Source organism: Saccopteryx bilineata, chromosome 2 (genome assembly GCF_036850765.1).
Source record: "Saccopteryx bilineata isolate mSacBil1 chromosome 2, mSacBil1_pri_phased_curated, whole genome shotgun sequence".
Lineage (NCBI taxonomy): Eukaryota > Metazoa > Chordata > Mammalia > Chiroptera > Emballonuridae > Saccopteryx > Saccopteryx bilineata.
This window is the reverse complement of record NC_089491.1, coordinates 313,996,775-314,010,694: the sequence shown is the minus strand read 5'-3', so window position 1 is coordinate 314,010,694 and position 13,920 is coordinate 313,996,775. Positions and strand designations below refer to the sequence as shown.

Genomic DNA, 13,920 nt, shown 5'->3' with positions numbered 1-13,920 from the left:
TAAGCCGGTTCCTTAGCGAATACCGCCCCTTCCCCCACGTGACGGCCCTCCAGTAACAAACTACATCTCCCAGCAGCCTCCGTGTCAGAATCCTGGTTTATCCGTCGCTCGAGATGTATGATGGGAGTTTTCCCACCAGTGGTGGCAGCCTTCCCAGATGCCGAATTGAGCAAGGTTTTTTGTTTGTTTTTAAACTTGGATTTCTGGCTCTAGCCTGGAGCCCAGCCTATGGCTCCGGTAGTTGGACCTCTTTCTTAACCCTTATTATTCCCAAAGTGCCACTTTGTAACCTTTCTCCATTCTAACGTGCAAGAAATGTTATCCCATTCATCACTACCCTCTCCTGAAGACAACCTAGATAAACTGGTGGCCTAATTTAGAGGGTAAGATGGGACTCTACATCCAAACTCAGAAAGGCTGCCTGTCTTCTTATCCCTCTGCCCCAGCATCCCCAAACCTCAAACTCCTGGGATGGAGGTCAGATGAAGCATGTCATTTTATTTCACAAAGACTATACAAAATTCCTTATAAAACATGGGATGGATGCCACTTGGTTACCTCATTCAACCCCCATCCAACTCAACTGTCAAGGAGCAAGTGAGGGTGGTACAAGTGTAGAATGGAATAGCATTATGTACAAGGCAAGGTACAAGATTTTTCATATTTACACTATTTCACATATTCACAGGTATATAGGGAGCCAGGAGGAAGGAGTAGGCTCTGGCTCTGTCCTCTTGTATAAAAAAGCACCAGTGTCCTTGACTGGACACCCACTGCTGCTAGAGATGCAGGGGGGCCCAGGGTGTGATCGTCACCGACTGATATCCCGACTGGAGTCCCACAACTTGGCATTGGGTAGCTCAGCCCGAAGGCGGGTGAAGAAAGGATGCTGAAGGGCTTCACCCAAGGTCAGACGTTTAGCAGGTTCATACTCTAGCATGCTTTCAATGAGATCGAAGAGCTGGTGGTGTTCCTCTGCCTCTGAGGTCAGATACCGCTGGGGTGGAGGGCAGGAAAAATGTGAGGCGCAATGCCTTACAAACCCTGCCTCCTTCTTCTTATAGGCCCTAGATTTAACCTTGGAGGACCAAGGCTTGCTTACAACCATTATAAATGCTACTTTAGCATGACCGTGCCATGGCCATTTCTGATAATATAGCTTAATCTACCTGAAATCTCTTTCTACTTGTATAGCCTTTTGTCAACTCCATGAATCTTTAGCTCCACATTAAAACTAAAACTCTTCAAACTGGTTTATTCTTTTGTCTGACCCAAGGAATTTAGGACATTGCTTTGATATCTGATAGGCTCATAAAGGACATGGCTGTCCAAGGCTCCATTGGAGCAAAGATGGCCCAGGCCCTGGGGATGGCTCCTTGGCCTCTGCCACAGGCGCTAGAGTGGCTCTGGTCGGGGCAGAGCATCGCCCCCTGGTGGGCAGAGCGTCGCCCCTGGTGGGCGAGCCGGGTGGATCTCGGTCGGGCGCATGCGGGAGTCTGTCTCTCCCCGTTTCCAGCTTCAGAAAAATACAAAAAAAAAAAAAAAAAAAAAAAGGACACGGCTGTCTAACCTCCTTCACTCCACAAAACCAGTCCCTCTCATTTCTCTTCTATTAACTAAAAATGTTCTTTCAGTATTCCCCTCCTTCCCTAACCCTCTGCTTGTGAAATGCATTCCAGAAGCAAAACACCTTAAGAAAGAAGTGACCTCTGTGTGGTGGGCACTACTGATCCCAGCCTAGCTCACCCGCAGTGGTTTGCAGTTTTCTCGAACATAGCGCCCAGCTGACGTATTCTCATCCCAATCCAGGCGACCCCGATAAAAATATTTCTGCTTCCTAGAGGGGAAGGGGATGTTGAGGAATCAGGAGGTTCCTCTTACTGTGGGATAATTCCCTTATTTCCCCGTCTGAGTAGTTGGAGGAGGGGAGGTGTCAAAGAAAAAAGAAAATGATATGATATTGACCATTTGTAGAGAGAAAAGGAAAAGGGTTAAGTCCCTCCCCCTCAAAGTTCACCTTGTTTTTCGGGTCATCCGCGAAGGGATTGGACCCAAGATCCTTTCCATCATGGCTAGATGCTCTCTGTTGTCATGGGTCTGAGAAAGAAAGCCAGAAAGAACTGAGCATGGGACTGGGAAGGGAATGTTGAGGACGAGCTGCCAGGAAGATAAGCAATGTGAAGGAGTAAGCAGGCAGGTCTCAGCCAACAAAGATACCAGGGAGAAGAATGCCAGGTGGTCATATAATCAACCACTTACTTGGAAGAGGGTGAAGCCAACATAGTACTCAAAGATGATGCAGCCTATGCTCCACACATCACAAGGCTGTGACCAGCCCAACTCTGGGTAGGAATGTGAGGGAAAAGATGTTAGGAGATTAAAGAGATACCACCCTCACCACCACACCCATTCACACATTTGGGCAACTTTGCCCTTCCCCCTTACCAAGGATGACCTCTGGTGCTCGGTAATGGCGAGTGGAGACAATGGTACTATGGTGTTCATGGTCAAAGGTGGCACTGCCAAAGTCTACCACCCGCACAGCTGTACTCTTCACACTGCGCTCATCTCGCTTCTAGGAGCAAAGCAGAAAGAGAATGAACCTCTGTACCATAGACTGAGACTCCACAATTGTCTGAAGTGCTTTTGAGCCTTAAAAAAGCAACTTTAATCTCCTGCTTGCCCCACACACTCCAGTCTCTTGACCTAGAGCCTCCCCAATACCTGGCTGAGTACTTTGGGAGTTGGGGAAGAAAAAAATTAAGAAATAATTATAGTGTAGCATGCAAGGCTCTGTGCATGTGAAGGCTATACCCAAGTGACTGGAGTTTTTCTGAAAATAAGTAACAGGTGGCAAAGGGAGGGAGAGCTTACTTTGGTGAGATCTGCATGATCTCTAAGTTAGTCATGCAGCTGAGTTTCATTACAAAAAGAAGTCCAAAGCAAGAACCTTAAAAGCACTTCCATTAGATTGGAAAGTTATCTAAGGTCCTTTTTCCAAGTTCTTTTCCAATTTAAGTCTTCTTAAATCTCTCCCTTTCAAACAATTTATTTAAAAAAAAAAATTAGCCCTGGCTGGTTGGCTCAGTGGTGGAGCGTTGGCCTGGCGTGCAGGAGTCCCGGGTTCAATTCCAAGCCAGGGCACACAGGAGAAGCGCCCATTTGCTTCTCCACCCTTCCCCCTCTCCTTTCTCTCTGTTTCTCTCTTCCCTTCCCACAGCCAAGGGTTCATTGGAGCAAAATTGGCCTAGGAGCTGAGGATGGCTCCATGGCTTCCGCCTCAGGCGCTAGAATGGCTCCAATTGCAACAGAGCAACGCCCCAGATGGACAGAGCATCGTCCCCTAGTGGTCATGCCCGGTGGATCCCGGTCGGGAGCATGTGGGAGTCTGTCTCTCTGCCTCCCTGCTTCTCACTTCAGAAAAATACAAACAAAAACCAAAAAATTTTTTGATTTTAGAAATATAGAAGCAGCATTCATTTGTTTTCCACTTAGTTGTGCATTCACTGGTTGTCTCCATATGTGCCCTGACCAAGAATCGAACTCACAATCTTATTGTTTCAGTAGAACACTGACGGAGCTAACCTGCCAGGCCTCAATCTATTCTGGTACTCTGGTTTTCAGTCAGTTGAAGCTAGACTAGCAGAAAATGTGGGAGAAAGAAGTTTTTAAAAGGAGTACAGAAATGTCTAAGAAAAAGGCAAATATGCACAACTCCCTGCCCCCACTGGCCAAGTAGGAGACCCCACCCATCTTACCTTCTCTAGGTTGTAGGTAAGCTCGTAGTCTGAATTCACAAACAGAATATTTTCAGGCTTGAGGTCCGTATGTGTCAGCTTGTTATCATGGAGAACTACAGAGGAAAAGGCCAGGTCATATTTGGTCTGGGCAGCCAAGGCTAACTGGCACCAGCTGACCCCAGGCTTGCTCACCTAACTCAGTGGTTGGCAAACTGCGGCTCGTGAGCCACATAGGGCTCTTTGGCCAGCTTGGGAGTACCCTAATTAAGTTAACAACAATGTACCTACCTATATAGTTTACGTGTAAAAAACTTGGTTGTCAAAAGAAATTTCAATCATTGTACTGTTGATATTTGGCTCTGTTGACTAATGAGTTCACCAACCACTGACCTAGCTCTAAGCTGGTGAGGAGGTAAATCCAGAGTCATTAGGCTGCTTTCTGCTCTACATCCAAATGAAATGCCTGGTCTAAGACACCCTATGCTTATTAATATCTGTATGTGTAACTTTTTTTTTTTTTAATTTTTTATTTATTTATTCACTTTAGAGGAGAGAGAGAAAGAGAGAGAGAGAGAGAGAAGGGGGGAGGAGCAGGAAGCATCAACTCCCATATGTGCCGTGACCAGGCAAGCCCAGGGTTTTGAACCGGCGACCTCAGCATTTCCAGGTCGACACTTTATCCACTGCACCACCACAGGTCAGGCGTGTGTAACTCTTATAAACATAGTTCACTACGGCTTCTATTTTTTTTGTACTGACTCTGACTGACATATGTGTATCTGACATTGCATGAATTCAACTCTGCAACACTGCATTGTTATGAACACTCAAGAGAAACTATGTAGTAGTCTAAAATCCCTACCTGGGCCCTGTGGCTGCACTATATCCTGCTTCCATCTCCCTTGCTGGGAATGAAGAGCATCTCAGCTTAGTTACATGTAAACCTCTAGCTTGAAGTGTCCTTTTGTCTCTTTGTGCTTGCTGCCTTACACTTCCCCAGGAAGGGAATAAAGGAAAAAAGAGGTATGTAAATTCTTTGATTTCAAAAGCTTTGTCTTCCAGCTCCTGCTTGGTTAGATGTGGAATAAGAGCAATCAGTGACAATGAGGGCATGAGTCAAGGAATTAAGTCAGAAGAGATGTCAACATGACAGTGAATAACAAAAGTGCAGATAAACAAGTGGACTAGGGGCTTCCCCAGTGCACAACTGAGACAGAAGTCCAATGGAGGAAGGGGCTGCCCCAGAGTCCACCTCGGCCCACCCCACTCACACTTGACGGCCTGGCACAGCTGGAAGGCCATGTGGCGCACTTGGTGGATGGGGTAGGGCAGGTAGTTGTTGTCTTTGAGGAAATCGAAGGTGCTAAGGCCCAGGAGCTCAAAGGAGATACACATGTGGCCATGGTAGTCAAACCAGTCAAACATCTGGACACAGAGGCTGGGAAGAGATGGGAGAAGGGGAATGTCTGATGAGCTCCCATCTGCCACAACCCCTCCAAAAAGGGATGACAGGGCTGTCGATTCCACACGCTTGGGTAAAAACATGCCAGCTAGTATTACCAACAAAATTCAGTTAAGCTAGGGAATGGCCTTTCTGGAAGACCCAAAGAGAGGTACCTAGCAAGAGTCAAACAATTTACCTGCAAAATTTTAAAGTTAAAAAAAGATATTTGCTCGAGTTGTTGAGTGCCAGACTCTAGTGTTGATCCTGAATTGTCCACCTGTCACTCCTAAGTCCTGACACCATCTTCCATTCCTGAAATTCACTCACCGTCAGCCACCATTGGTCCCATGTTTATACCTATTGTCTTTTTATGTCTTCATTTAATGCTTATATATTTGGCTTATAGAATGTGTACAAACAGAAATATTACATATAAATGCGTGTAGCCTCATCAACATACATAGTTCTAGGTATTAAAGCTCAATTGTTTTTAAGATTTTCTTTCTCTATTTGAGAGGCAGGGAGAGAGAGAAACATCAAATTGCTCCACAGAAATATTGCAGTGCTCCTTTATGTGCCCTGACTGAGGAATCAAACCAGCAACCTCTGCACTCCAGGACAATGCTCCAGAGCTATCTGGCCAGGGCCTTTTTTTTTTTAAGATTTTATTTATTCATTTTTAGAGGAAGAGGAGAGAGTGTGTGTATGTGAGAGAGGAGGAGGAGGAGCAGGAAGCATCAACTCCCATATGTGCCTTGACCAGGCAAGAACTGGCAACCTCAGTGTTCCAGGTCAACACTTTATCTACTGTGCCACCACTGGTCAGGCCAAGCTTAACTTTTATTGATTTTTAGAGACAGACAGAGGAAGGGAGAAAGAGGGGAGTGGGACAGGAAGCATTTGTCGTTCCACTCAATCGTGCATTTTTTGGTTGCTTCCTGTATGTGCCCCGACCAGGGATCGAACCCACAACCTTATTGTTTCGGGATGATTCTTAACCAACTCGGCTAACTGACCTGGGCTGATTTTATTTCATTTTAGAAAGAGGAGAGAAGGGGGTAGGGAACCGGAAGCATCAACTCCTTCCTAGTTGCTTCCGCATGTGCTTTGACGAGGCAAACCCAGGGTTTCCAACTGGCGACCTCAGCATTCGAAGTTGACTCTTTATCCACTGCACCACTCCAGGTCAGGAAAAATTCAATTAATTTTTTTACGAAAATGTTAATTCTCAGTCTCAGGGTCATTTCCAGGGCAGATCCCTACAGAGGCCATTTTGGGCTGCAGTGAAACTACAGAGCAATCTGTCCCCAAAAGAAGGGAAATGAAAGAGACTATCCCAGACCCTCCTCTGCTACTCTAATGTTCTACTAGTCTAAGATGATGAACAAAGTATGAATGGATGGGAAGGTCTAGGACTCCCATGCCTGCCTAACCCGAGTTGGGAAGGTTTTCCTGTATAGGGCTGGAGTCTCCCAGACTCCCCACATACTCCTTCGCTTGCTTACTTCTTGTTGTCAGGGTCCTTCTCATTGATTTTCTCCAGGACGTTGATTTCAAGTCGAGCAGCTTCCTTGTACTTTTCTACATTCTTAATGATCTTCAAGGCAACTCGAGCCCCACCCCTGTAGGTTGGCAAAAGCAGCTTTTGCTGGGTTGTTGTGAACACCTCAAATTGAATGGGGTGTGTGGGCATTAAGAAATCCTACCTTAGGCAAATGAACCCCAGATAACCCTCACTACCTCCTTATGTCTAACAGGTATGGGGGTGGGGTGGCTGACAGTTACCTGCGATGGTCAACACATTGTACAACTCTGCCGAAGGTCCCCTCTCCCAAGGTGCTTACAATTTCATCTGAAATGAAAAAGAGCAGGGTCGGGGAGAGGGAGGGAGAGAAGGTGGGGAATGAGCCAAGTTGGAAGAAAAAAGGGTACAGCAACCTGGGGTGAAATGAAGGAGGGGGAACAGATACAGATGGTCACAGGGGAAGAAAACCCCTGTGTGATTCCCACCACCTTTAACCCAAGGGCCATGAGAGCTGGGAGTGGACAGCAGAGGTCAATTCTCAACAGCAACTCAAACCACCCAGATAAACAACACCACTGAGAAAAGGCAAAAGAGAATGTGACTTGGGTTGGCTTGGGACATTAGGATGGCTATGGGACCATTACAGGCTATAGGATTGTTACGATTTGGCTTGTACATCGCTCTTGTAGCCAGTCCCCGACGTGGTAGATGAGGTGGCCCTCAGCGTCGTCCTCTACACTCTTGGCTCTCCGGCTGCTGTGCTGCTGTCGGGGGGCGGGGGGGGTCGGAGCAAGCCAGGTGTCGGAGCAGGGGCCGAAGGGAGGCGGGGTGGGTGGTGGAGGGGCCACCGGTCACAGGCGCCCAGCCAAGGGGGACAGACGATGATGGGGGACAGTGGAAGGGAACACGTCAGATGCAGTAAGGCGGATTGGGGTGAGAAGAGAGAGTGGCGCATAACCCCAAGTCCCAAACCCAAAACGGGAACAAGGAGAGGCACGGGCAGAGCAGAGAAGTGGTGTCGTTGCCAAAGTCACCCACAACCCCATGCTCTACACAACGCTCTTCCAGGCAGGCACAGATCTTCCCTTTCCCCCACCCAAGCCCACCTGCTGAGGGGGCCATGGAGCCCAGGGCTTGGGGGAGAAAAGCAGTTTACAAGCAAGGTCCTCATTAGAGTTCAGGCCTCTGAGGGTGGAGAAGCTGCTCCCAACATAATAAGGCCAGCATGCCACAGAAGGCACTGGGGTTCACAAATGCTCTGTGCCCGTCCATCTCCAAAGCAGATTCTGGGGCCCTCCAAGAGGTGAAGAGCTTCCAAGAGAGTAGACAGACTCAGTGCCCACCTCAGTGTTCATGCCCCAATGCTCAGCTGAGAACAGGATACTTCTCACTTACCAGGGTCCCAGAGGACTGAGGAGGAGTAGGGAGAGAAGGGTCTGAGCGGGCACTCACCGAAGATGAGCGGCTGAACGTCCGGCTGCGCCGCCTCCGCCGCCTGTGCTTCCTTCGGCTGCTGCGCTGGCTGCGGTAACTGCTGTTCTCACGATGATACTCATAGGAATGCCGGTAGTCTGTGTCATAGTAGGCATCACCCCGATCCCGGCTATAGTCATTGCGTCTGTAGCTGCCACAGTATCGCCGGTCATATGCTCTCCGGTCAGAGGAACGGTCATCATAGCTGCTGTTGGACAATAAACACCCATTAGGAGCATCTGTTCAGGCCACACCATGTGACAAGGTGTGTACAAAGAGTACCGCTGAAAAAATGGTTCTCAGACACCTATCAAGTTTCTGAGAGGACCAAAGACCAGAGAAATGAAGTAACTAAGCACAGAGGAGGACTCACCACTTGCATGCCACCAAAAAATTTGACCTCTGAAAAGACATGTGCAGAACTAAGAAGTACATCCTCTGGGAGCCATCTCCTCCCCTCCAGTAATTTATCATTATTATTTTTTATTTTTTGAGTAAGAGAGACAGAGACAAATGGAGAGAGAGACAGGAAGGGACAGAGATGAGAATCATCAACTCACTGTTGCATTTTAGTTGTTCATTGATTGCTTTTCATATGTGCCTTGACTGGGTGGCTCCAGCTGAGCCAGTGACCTCTTGCTCAAGCCAGTGACTTTGGGCTCAAGTACAACGTTTGGGCTCAAGCCAGCGACCATGGGGTCATGCTTATGAGCCCAAACTCAAGCCGGCAACCTCGGGGTTTTGAAGCTGGGTCCTCAGCATCCTAGGTCAACACTCTATCCATGAGCCACTGCTTGGTCGGGCCCTCCAGTGATTTAACCCTTTGAGTAGTGAGTTTTTTGTTAACCCTTTGAGTGAGGACATACATGAACGTTCATACTATTCAAAGGGCTAATGAGCAAGAAGCCATTTCTTTTTTTTTTTAATTTTTTAATTTTTTTTTTTTTAAATATTTTATTTGATTTTTTTTTTTTAGAGAGAGAGGAGTGAGAGAGAGAGACAGAGAGAGAGAGAAGGGGGAGGAGCAGGAAGCATCAACTCCCATATGTGCCTTGACCAGGCAAGCCCAAGGTTTCGAACCGGCGACCTCAGTGTTCCAGGTCGACGCTTTATCCCACTGCGCCACCACAGGTCAGGCAATTTTTAAATTTTTTATTTATTCATTTTTAGAGAGGAGAGAGAGACAAAGAGGGAGAGAGAGGAGGGAGGGACAGAGAAGGGGGAAGGAGCTGGAAGCATCAACTCCATATGTGCCTTGACCAGGCAAGCCCAGGGTTTCGAACCAGCGACCTCAGCATTTCCAGGTCGACGCTTTATCCACTGCACCACCACAGGTCAGGCAAGTCATTTCTTTTTTAAGCCTTTCCTGATATCCAACATTGGTCCAAACTATCCCTAACCCATCCTTCCCACTGAATATGCCACTAAGTTAATTAAACCATGCAAACCTAACTCTGTCTTGTCTATTAGCTCATTAGCTACCACCAGCTCCTAGTCTTTTTTTTTTTTTTTGTATTTTTCTGAAGCTGGAAACGGGGAGGCAGTCAGACAGACTCCCGCATGCGCCCAACCGTGATCCACCCGGCACGCCCACCAGGGGGCGATGCTCTGCCCATCGGGGCATCGCTCTGTTGTGACCAGAGCCACTCTAGCACCTGAGGCAGAGGCCATGGAGCCACCCCAGTGCCTGGAGCCATCCTTGCTCCAATGGAGCCTTGGCTGCGGGAGGTGAATAGAGAGACAGAGAGGAAGGAGAGGGGGAGGGGTGGAGAAGCAGATGGGCGCTTCTCCTGTGTGCCCTGGACGGGAATCGAACCTGGGACTTCCACATGTCAGGCCGACGCTCTACCACTGAGCCAACCAGCCAGGGCCCAGCTCCTAGTCTTTTGCATTTCTTTTCCCTTTACCTGGGACACTTCACCCTATATTTCAGATGAGCTTAGATGTCACATTCTCTGGAAAATTTTCCTTGAATTACACATCCTGTCTCACTCCAACCAAACCTGCTGGATACTTCCTCTCTGTTAACATTCTTCACACCACAGTGCAAATGCCTAATCCATCTTGAGCATCAGCTTCACCTAATCAGTGGTCAGCAAACTCATTAGTCAACAGAGCCAAATATCAACAGTACAACAACTGAAATTTCTTTTGAGAGTCAAATTTTTTTAATTTAAACTATAAAGGTAGGTACATTCCTTATCAAGGTAGTGCCCACACGTGGTATTTTGTGAAAGAGCCACACTCAAGGGGCCAAAAAGCCGCATGTGGCTCGCGAGCTGCAGTTTGCTGACCAGAGACCTAAGTGCTTATCGTGTAACCAATCTATCTTTTCTTTTTCAGCAAGAGAGACAGAAAGAGGGACAGATAGGGACAGACAGGAAGGGAAAAAGAAGTATTCTTCGTTGCAGCACCTTAGTTGTTCATTGATTGCTTTCTCATGTATGCCTTGAACAGGGAGCACCAACTGAGCCAGTGACCCCTTGCTCAAGCTGGTGAACCCATGCACAAGCCGGCGATCTCAAAGTTTTGAACCTGGGTCCTCTGTGTCCTAGGCCGGTGCTCTATCCATTGCACCACCACCTGGTCAGGCACCAATAAATCTTTGTTGAATGAATGAATGAGTGAGTGAACTAGAGTATGTGGCCTCACCTCCGGGAACGAACATGGTAGCTGTCTTCTCGTCGATGCCGTCGTGTTCGGTCACTGCTACTTGACCAGGAGCGGCTTCTTCTTCTCTTATGCTTTCGGCTTCGATAGTGCTCATGATAACTCCCCCGGCTGCCTCGTTCTGAGGAGTGGTACCTTCGGGGATGAGGCATCTGGAAGGGAAGGAAAAACAGAAATAGTGGGGAAAACTGAGTTTTCAGAAGTCCCCTTTGAGGACTGGCTGCTCCAGAAGTACTAAGTGGCTTGCTTCTTCTCTTTTATTTATCTTTTTACCACCCTCTATGCTTACAGTATTTACCTACTAATTCTGGCTGAAAACTCTAGGAAGCTTCCCCCTAACTCCCTTATTTATGCTCCACTCAGCATGTTGCTCTACTCTGATTTTCCTTAAACATGGCTCTATGAAGACCTCTGGGCCGAAGCTCATTATAGGTGAGACGGTGTAACTGATGGAGACTGCTATATTATAGGTGAGACGGTGTAACTGATGGAGACTGCTTATAGTACCTCCTTAGCTGAGATCTAAGATAGATCCGCATCGCACTGAGTTCCTCACAACTCAGTACTATAAAGCTTTAATACACACTATTATGATAACTGTTTTACAGTTATTCAGAGTATATCTTATCTCCCCAACTAGACCATCCGTAGCCTGAAGGCAGGAATCCAGTTTACCAGGTTTCTATATACAGCAGTGAATATCAAATATAAACAAATTCTAGGGATCTAGGTCTGGCCCCTTGAAATGTCTTAATCATCTCTCATAGCTCTGGCCAAACACCCCTCAAGAGGTTTTAATACAAGAGGCCCCAGCAGCTTCCCATCTGGCCCCTCCTCTTTTGTGCTTAGGAAATACAAATTAACTAGTTTGCAACTAATATCAGCCAGCCCCCTTCCAGTTACTGGAATTGGAATGGCATGGTGCACAAATCCTTTTCCTCCTTCATGGAAAGAATCAGAGAGAAATCACTGTCACAATCCAGGAGGATAAGAATAGAAGGACAGAATAAAATGAAATAGGCCTAGGGACAGAAGTGTTGGTGTGAGGAGAGGTTTAGGTGTGGGAAGGCCAATGACTCCAAGATTTGGCTCCTCCTCTGAGCTACTTTGGCCTACTATCCTTAAATTGAAGAGGGATATTTGATTCATTCTTGGCTTATAGAAGACAAGAAGATGCAAGCACAAGACTTTCCCAGATAATATAACATTGTTTAGCTACATAAATGTCATCTACCATAAAGACACTGCAACCAAAGTTCTTCATAGGCTCTCCCCCATAAAGCATCTCCAGCCTACAATCTTTCTCAACTTCTAAATCTTTATCTTTCCTTTCTCACTCAGGAAATTCACAATTAATTTCTGGAGCCAACTAACACAGTGGTGTTTTCCCTCTTCCCAGCCTTAGTCCAACTTTGACATTCTGCTTTTTCTCATCTCTGGAACCACTCTATCCCACCCCACATTCTCTTACTTTGATCCCTCCCAAGTTTCCAAGTTTCTTATGGGTCTTTCGGATACAACTAAGGCAAGCTGATCCTCCACCTCAACTCTCTAGTCCTTACCTCTACCGTTTCGCAGGTCTCAACCCTCTTCCTCTCCTAGTCTCACCCGGGTCTCTTGCCCCCAATACACTACCCCTCCCGCCCCGCGATCGCCATCTTTCCGCGCGGCCCCGCGGCCCTCCAGCCCGCGCGCTCACCGTTCTGGCGGCGAGGCCCGTGCGCTTGTCCCACAGGAAGTCCGTGATGGCGGCAGCGCTACGGCCGGGAGTCCCGGCACCTCCGCAGCGACGAAGTGCGGCTCCACCCCCACCAACCCGAGACCCTGGGACCTCCCGCCTCTTTCCCGGGCTCCGCTCCAGTCCCGCCCGCCCCGGCTCCGTCCCCGCCCCGAGGATCCGCTAGGCGCCACTCGCACCGCCCCCGCCCGGGGCCCGATCCCAGCTGGGTCTCCGGCCCTGGCCTCTCCGATCCGCCGCCGCCACCGTGAGCGAGCACGTACGCACTCACGTCCTGCGTCGCTTCCCAGTTACCTCTGGGCTCCGCCCCTAGGGCCGCGCACGCCATTGCGTCTTCGCCTAGCTCGGGGCCTCAGCCAGTGAGAGCCCGAGGAGGTGTGGAGGGCGGAAGTTCATGGGCATCGTGAGGGAGTTGCTCGGGTTTACTGGGCCGTCTCCGCCCCGCCTCGTGTTCTTTTCTATTCCTCCTCAATCTTTTGCTCCTTTAATGAGACGAGACCTAGGTGACTGAATTAGGTTTGGATATTTAAAAGAGAAGGTTGTTATTTAAGGAGTGTTACCGCTCCTCAAACCTTTTGAAGCTTGGTGGTGAGGTCTGATTCTCCAACATAACCTGGAACTATCTAGTTCATAAAGCAGTTCGGCTGCCTAACCACAACAAAGAGAGACCTTTTTTTTCCTAGACTAAAACTATGCACGTGGGGATCAGGGGCATGGCAGTGAAGGAAGGGTTTGAGAAGGAAGGAGTGGAGAATCGGATGCGGAAAAAGGGGAAATCACTTGAGAACTGTATGTTATGTACTTATACAAAACATGAGAAGTGTAATTTCCTGAATTGGAAAAATTCAGTGGATAGAGCCTCGGACTGGGACGCGTAGGAAGCAGAGGACCCGGGTTTGAGACCCCGAGGTCGCCAGCTTGAGCCCAAGGTCGCTGGCTCAAGCAAGGGGTCACTCGGTCTGCTGTAGCCCCCTGGTCAAGGCACATATGAGAAATCAATCAATGAACAACTAAGGAGCCGCAACGAAGAATTGATGTTTCTCCTCTCTCCCTTCCTGTCTGTCCCTATCTGTCCCTTTCTCTGACTCTCTGTCTCTGCCACACAAAAAAAAAGAGAAGCAACTACTATACTATGAGTTGATGCTTCCACTCCTATTCTCTTTTCTCTCTCTCCTCTGTCTAAAATCAATAAATAGAATCTTTAAAAAAAAAAGAGGAAAGAGACAAACTGGGCGGAGTTACAGACGCTATAGAAGGAATCGAGAAATACAAAGGGAAAAATTTTAAAAACCCTGAGGGTAAGTATATTAAAGTTGGAATATCAGAGGGG

General features: G+C 48.0%; 1 protein-coding gene across 5 annotated transcripts; it reads right to left on the bottom strand.

The window, feature by feature from the left end:
* Nucleotides 1-478: 478 nt before the first annotated feature.
* Nucleotides 479-12,822, bottom strand: CLK2 (CDC like kinase 2). Of its 5 annotated transcripts, none has more exons than XM_066261881.1 (13): nucleotides 12,552-12,822; nucleotides 10,835-11,004; nucleotides 8,162-8,390; nucleotides 7,386-7,473; nucleotides 6,970-7,036; nucleotides 6,690-6,806; nucleotides 5,012-5,178; nucleotides 3,759-3,853; nucleotides 2,446-2,575; nucleotides 2,260-2,342; nucleotides 2,018-2,097; nucleotides 1,747-1,837; nucleotides 479-997 (listed from the first exon to the last, which is right to left on the bottom strand). In XM_066261881.1, the coding sequence occupies exons 2-13, from the start codon at nucleotides 11,002-11,004 to the stop codon at nucleotides 812-814; spliced, it is 1,503 nt and encodes a 500-aa protein (XP_066117978.1). In that variant the 5' UTR covers nucleotides 12,552-12,822; the 3' UTR covers nucleotides 479-811. The 5 variants fall into 5 exon arrangements, with proteins under 5 accessions (XP_066117978.1, XP_066117979.1, XP_066117980.1 ...); XM_066261882.1 differs by having other exon boundaries at nucleotides 7,386-7,470; XM_066261883.1 differs by having other exon boundaries at nucleotides 8,162-8,387.
* Nucleotides 12,823-13,920: the final 1,098 nt, after the last annotated feature.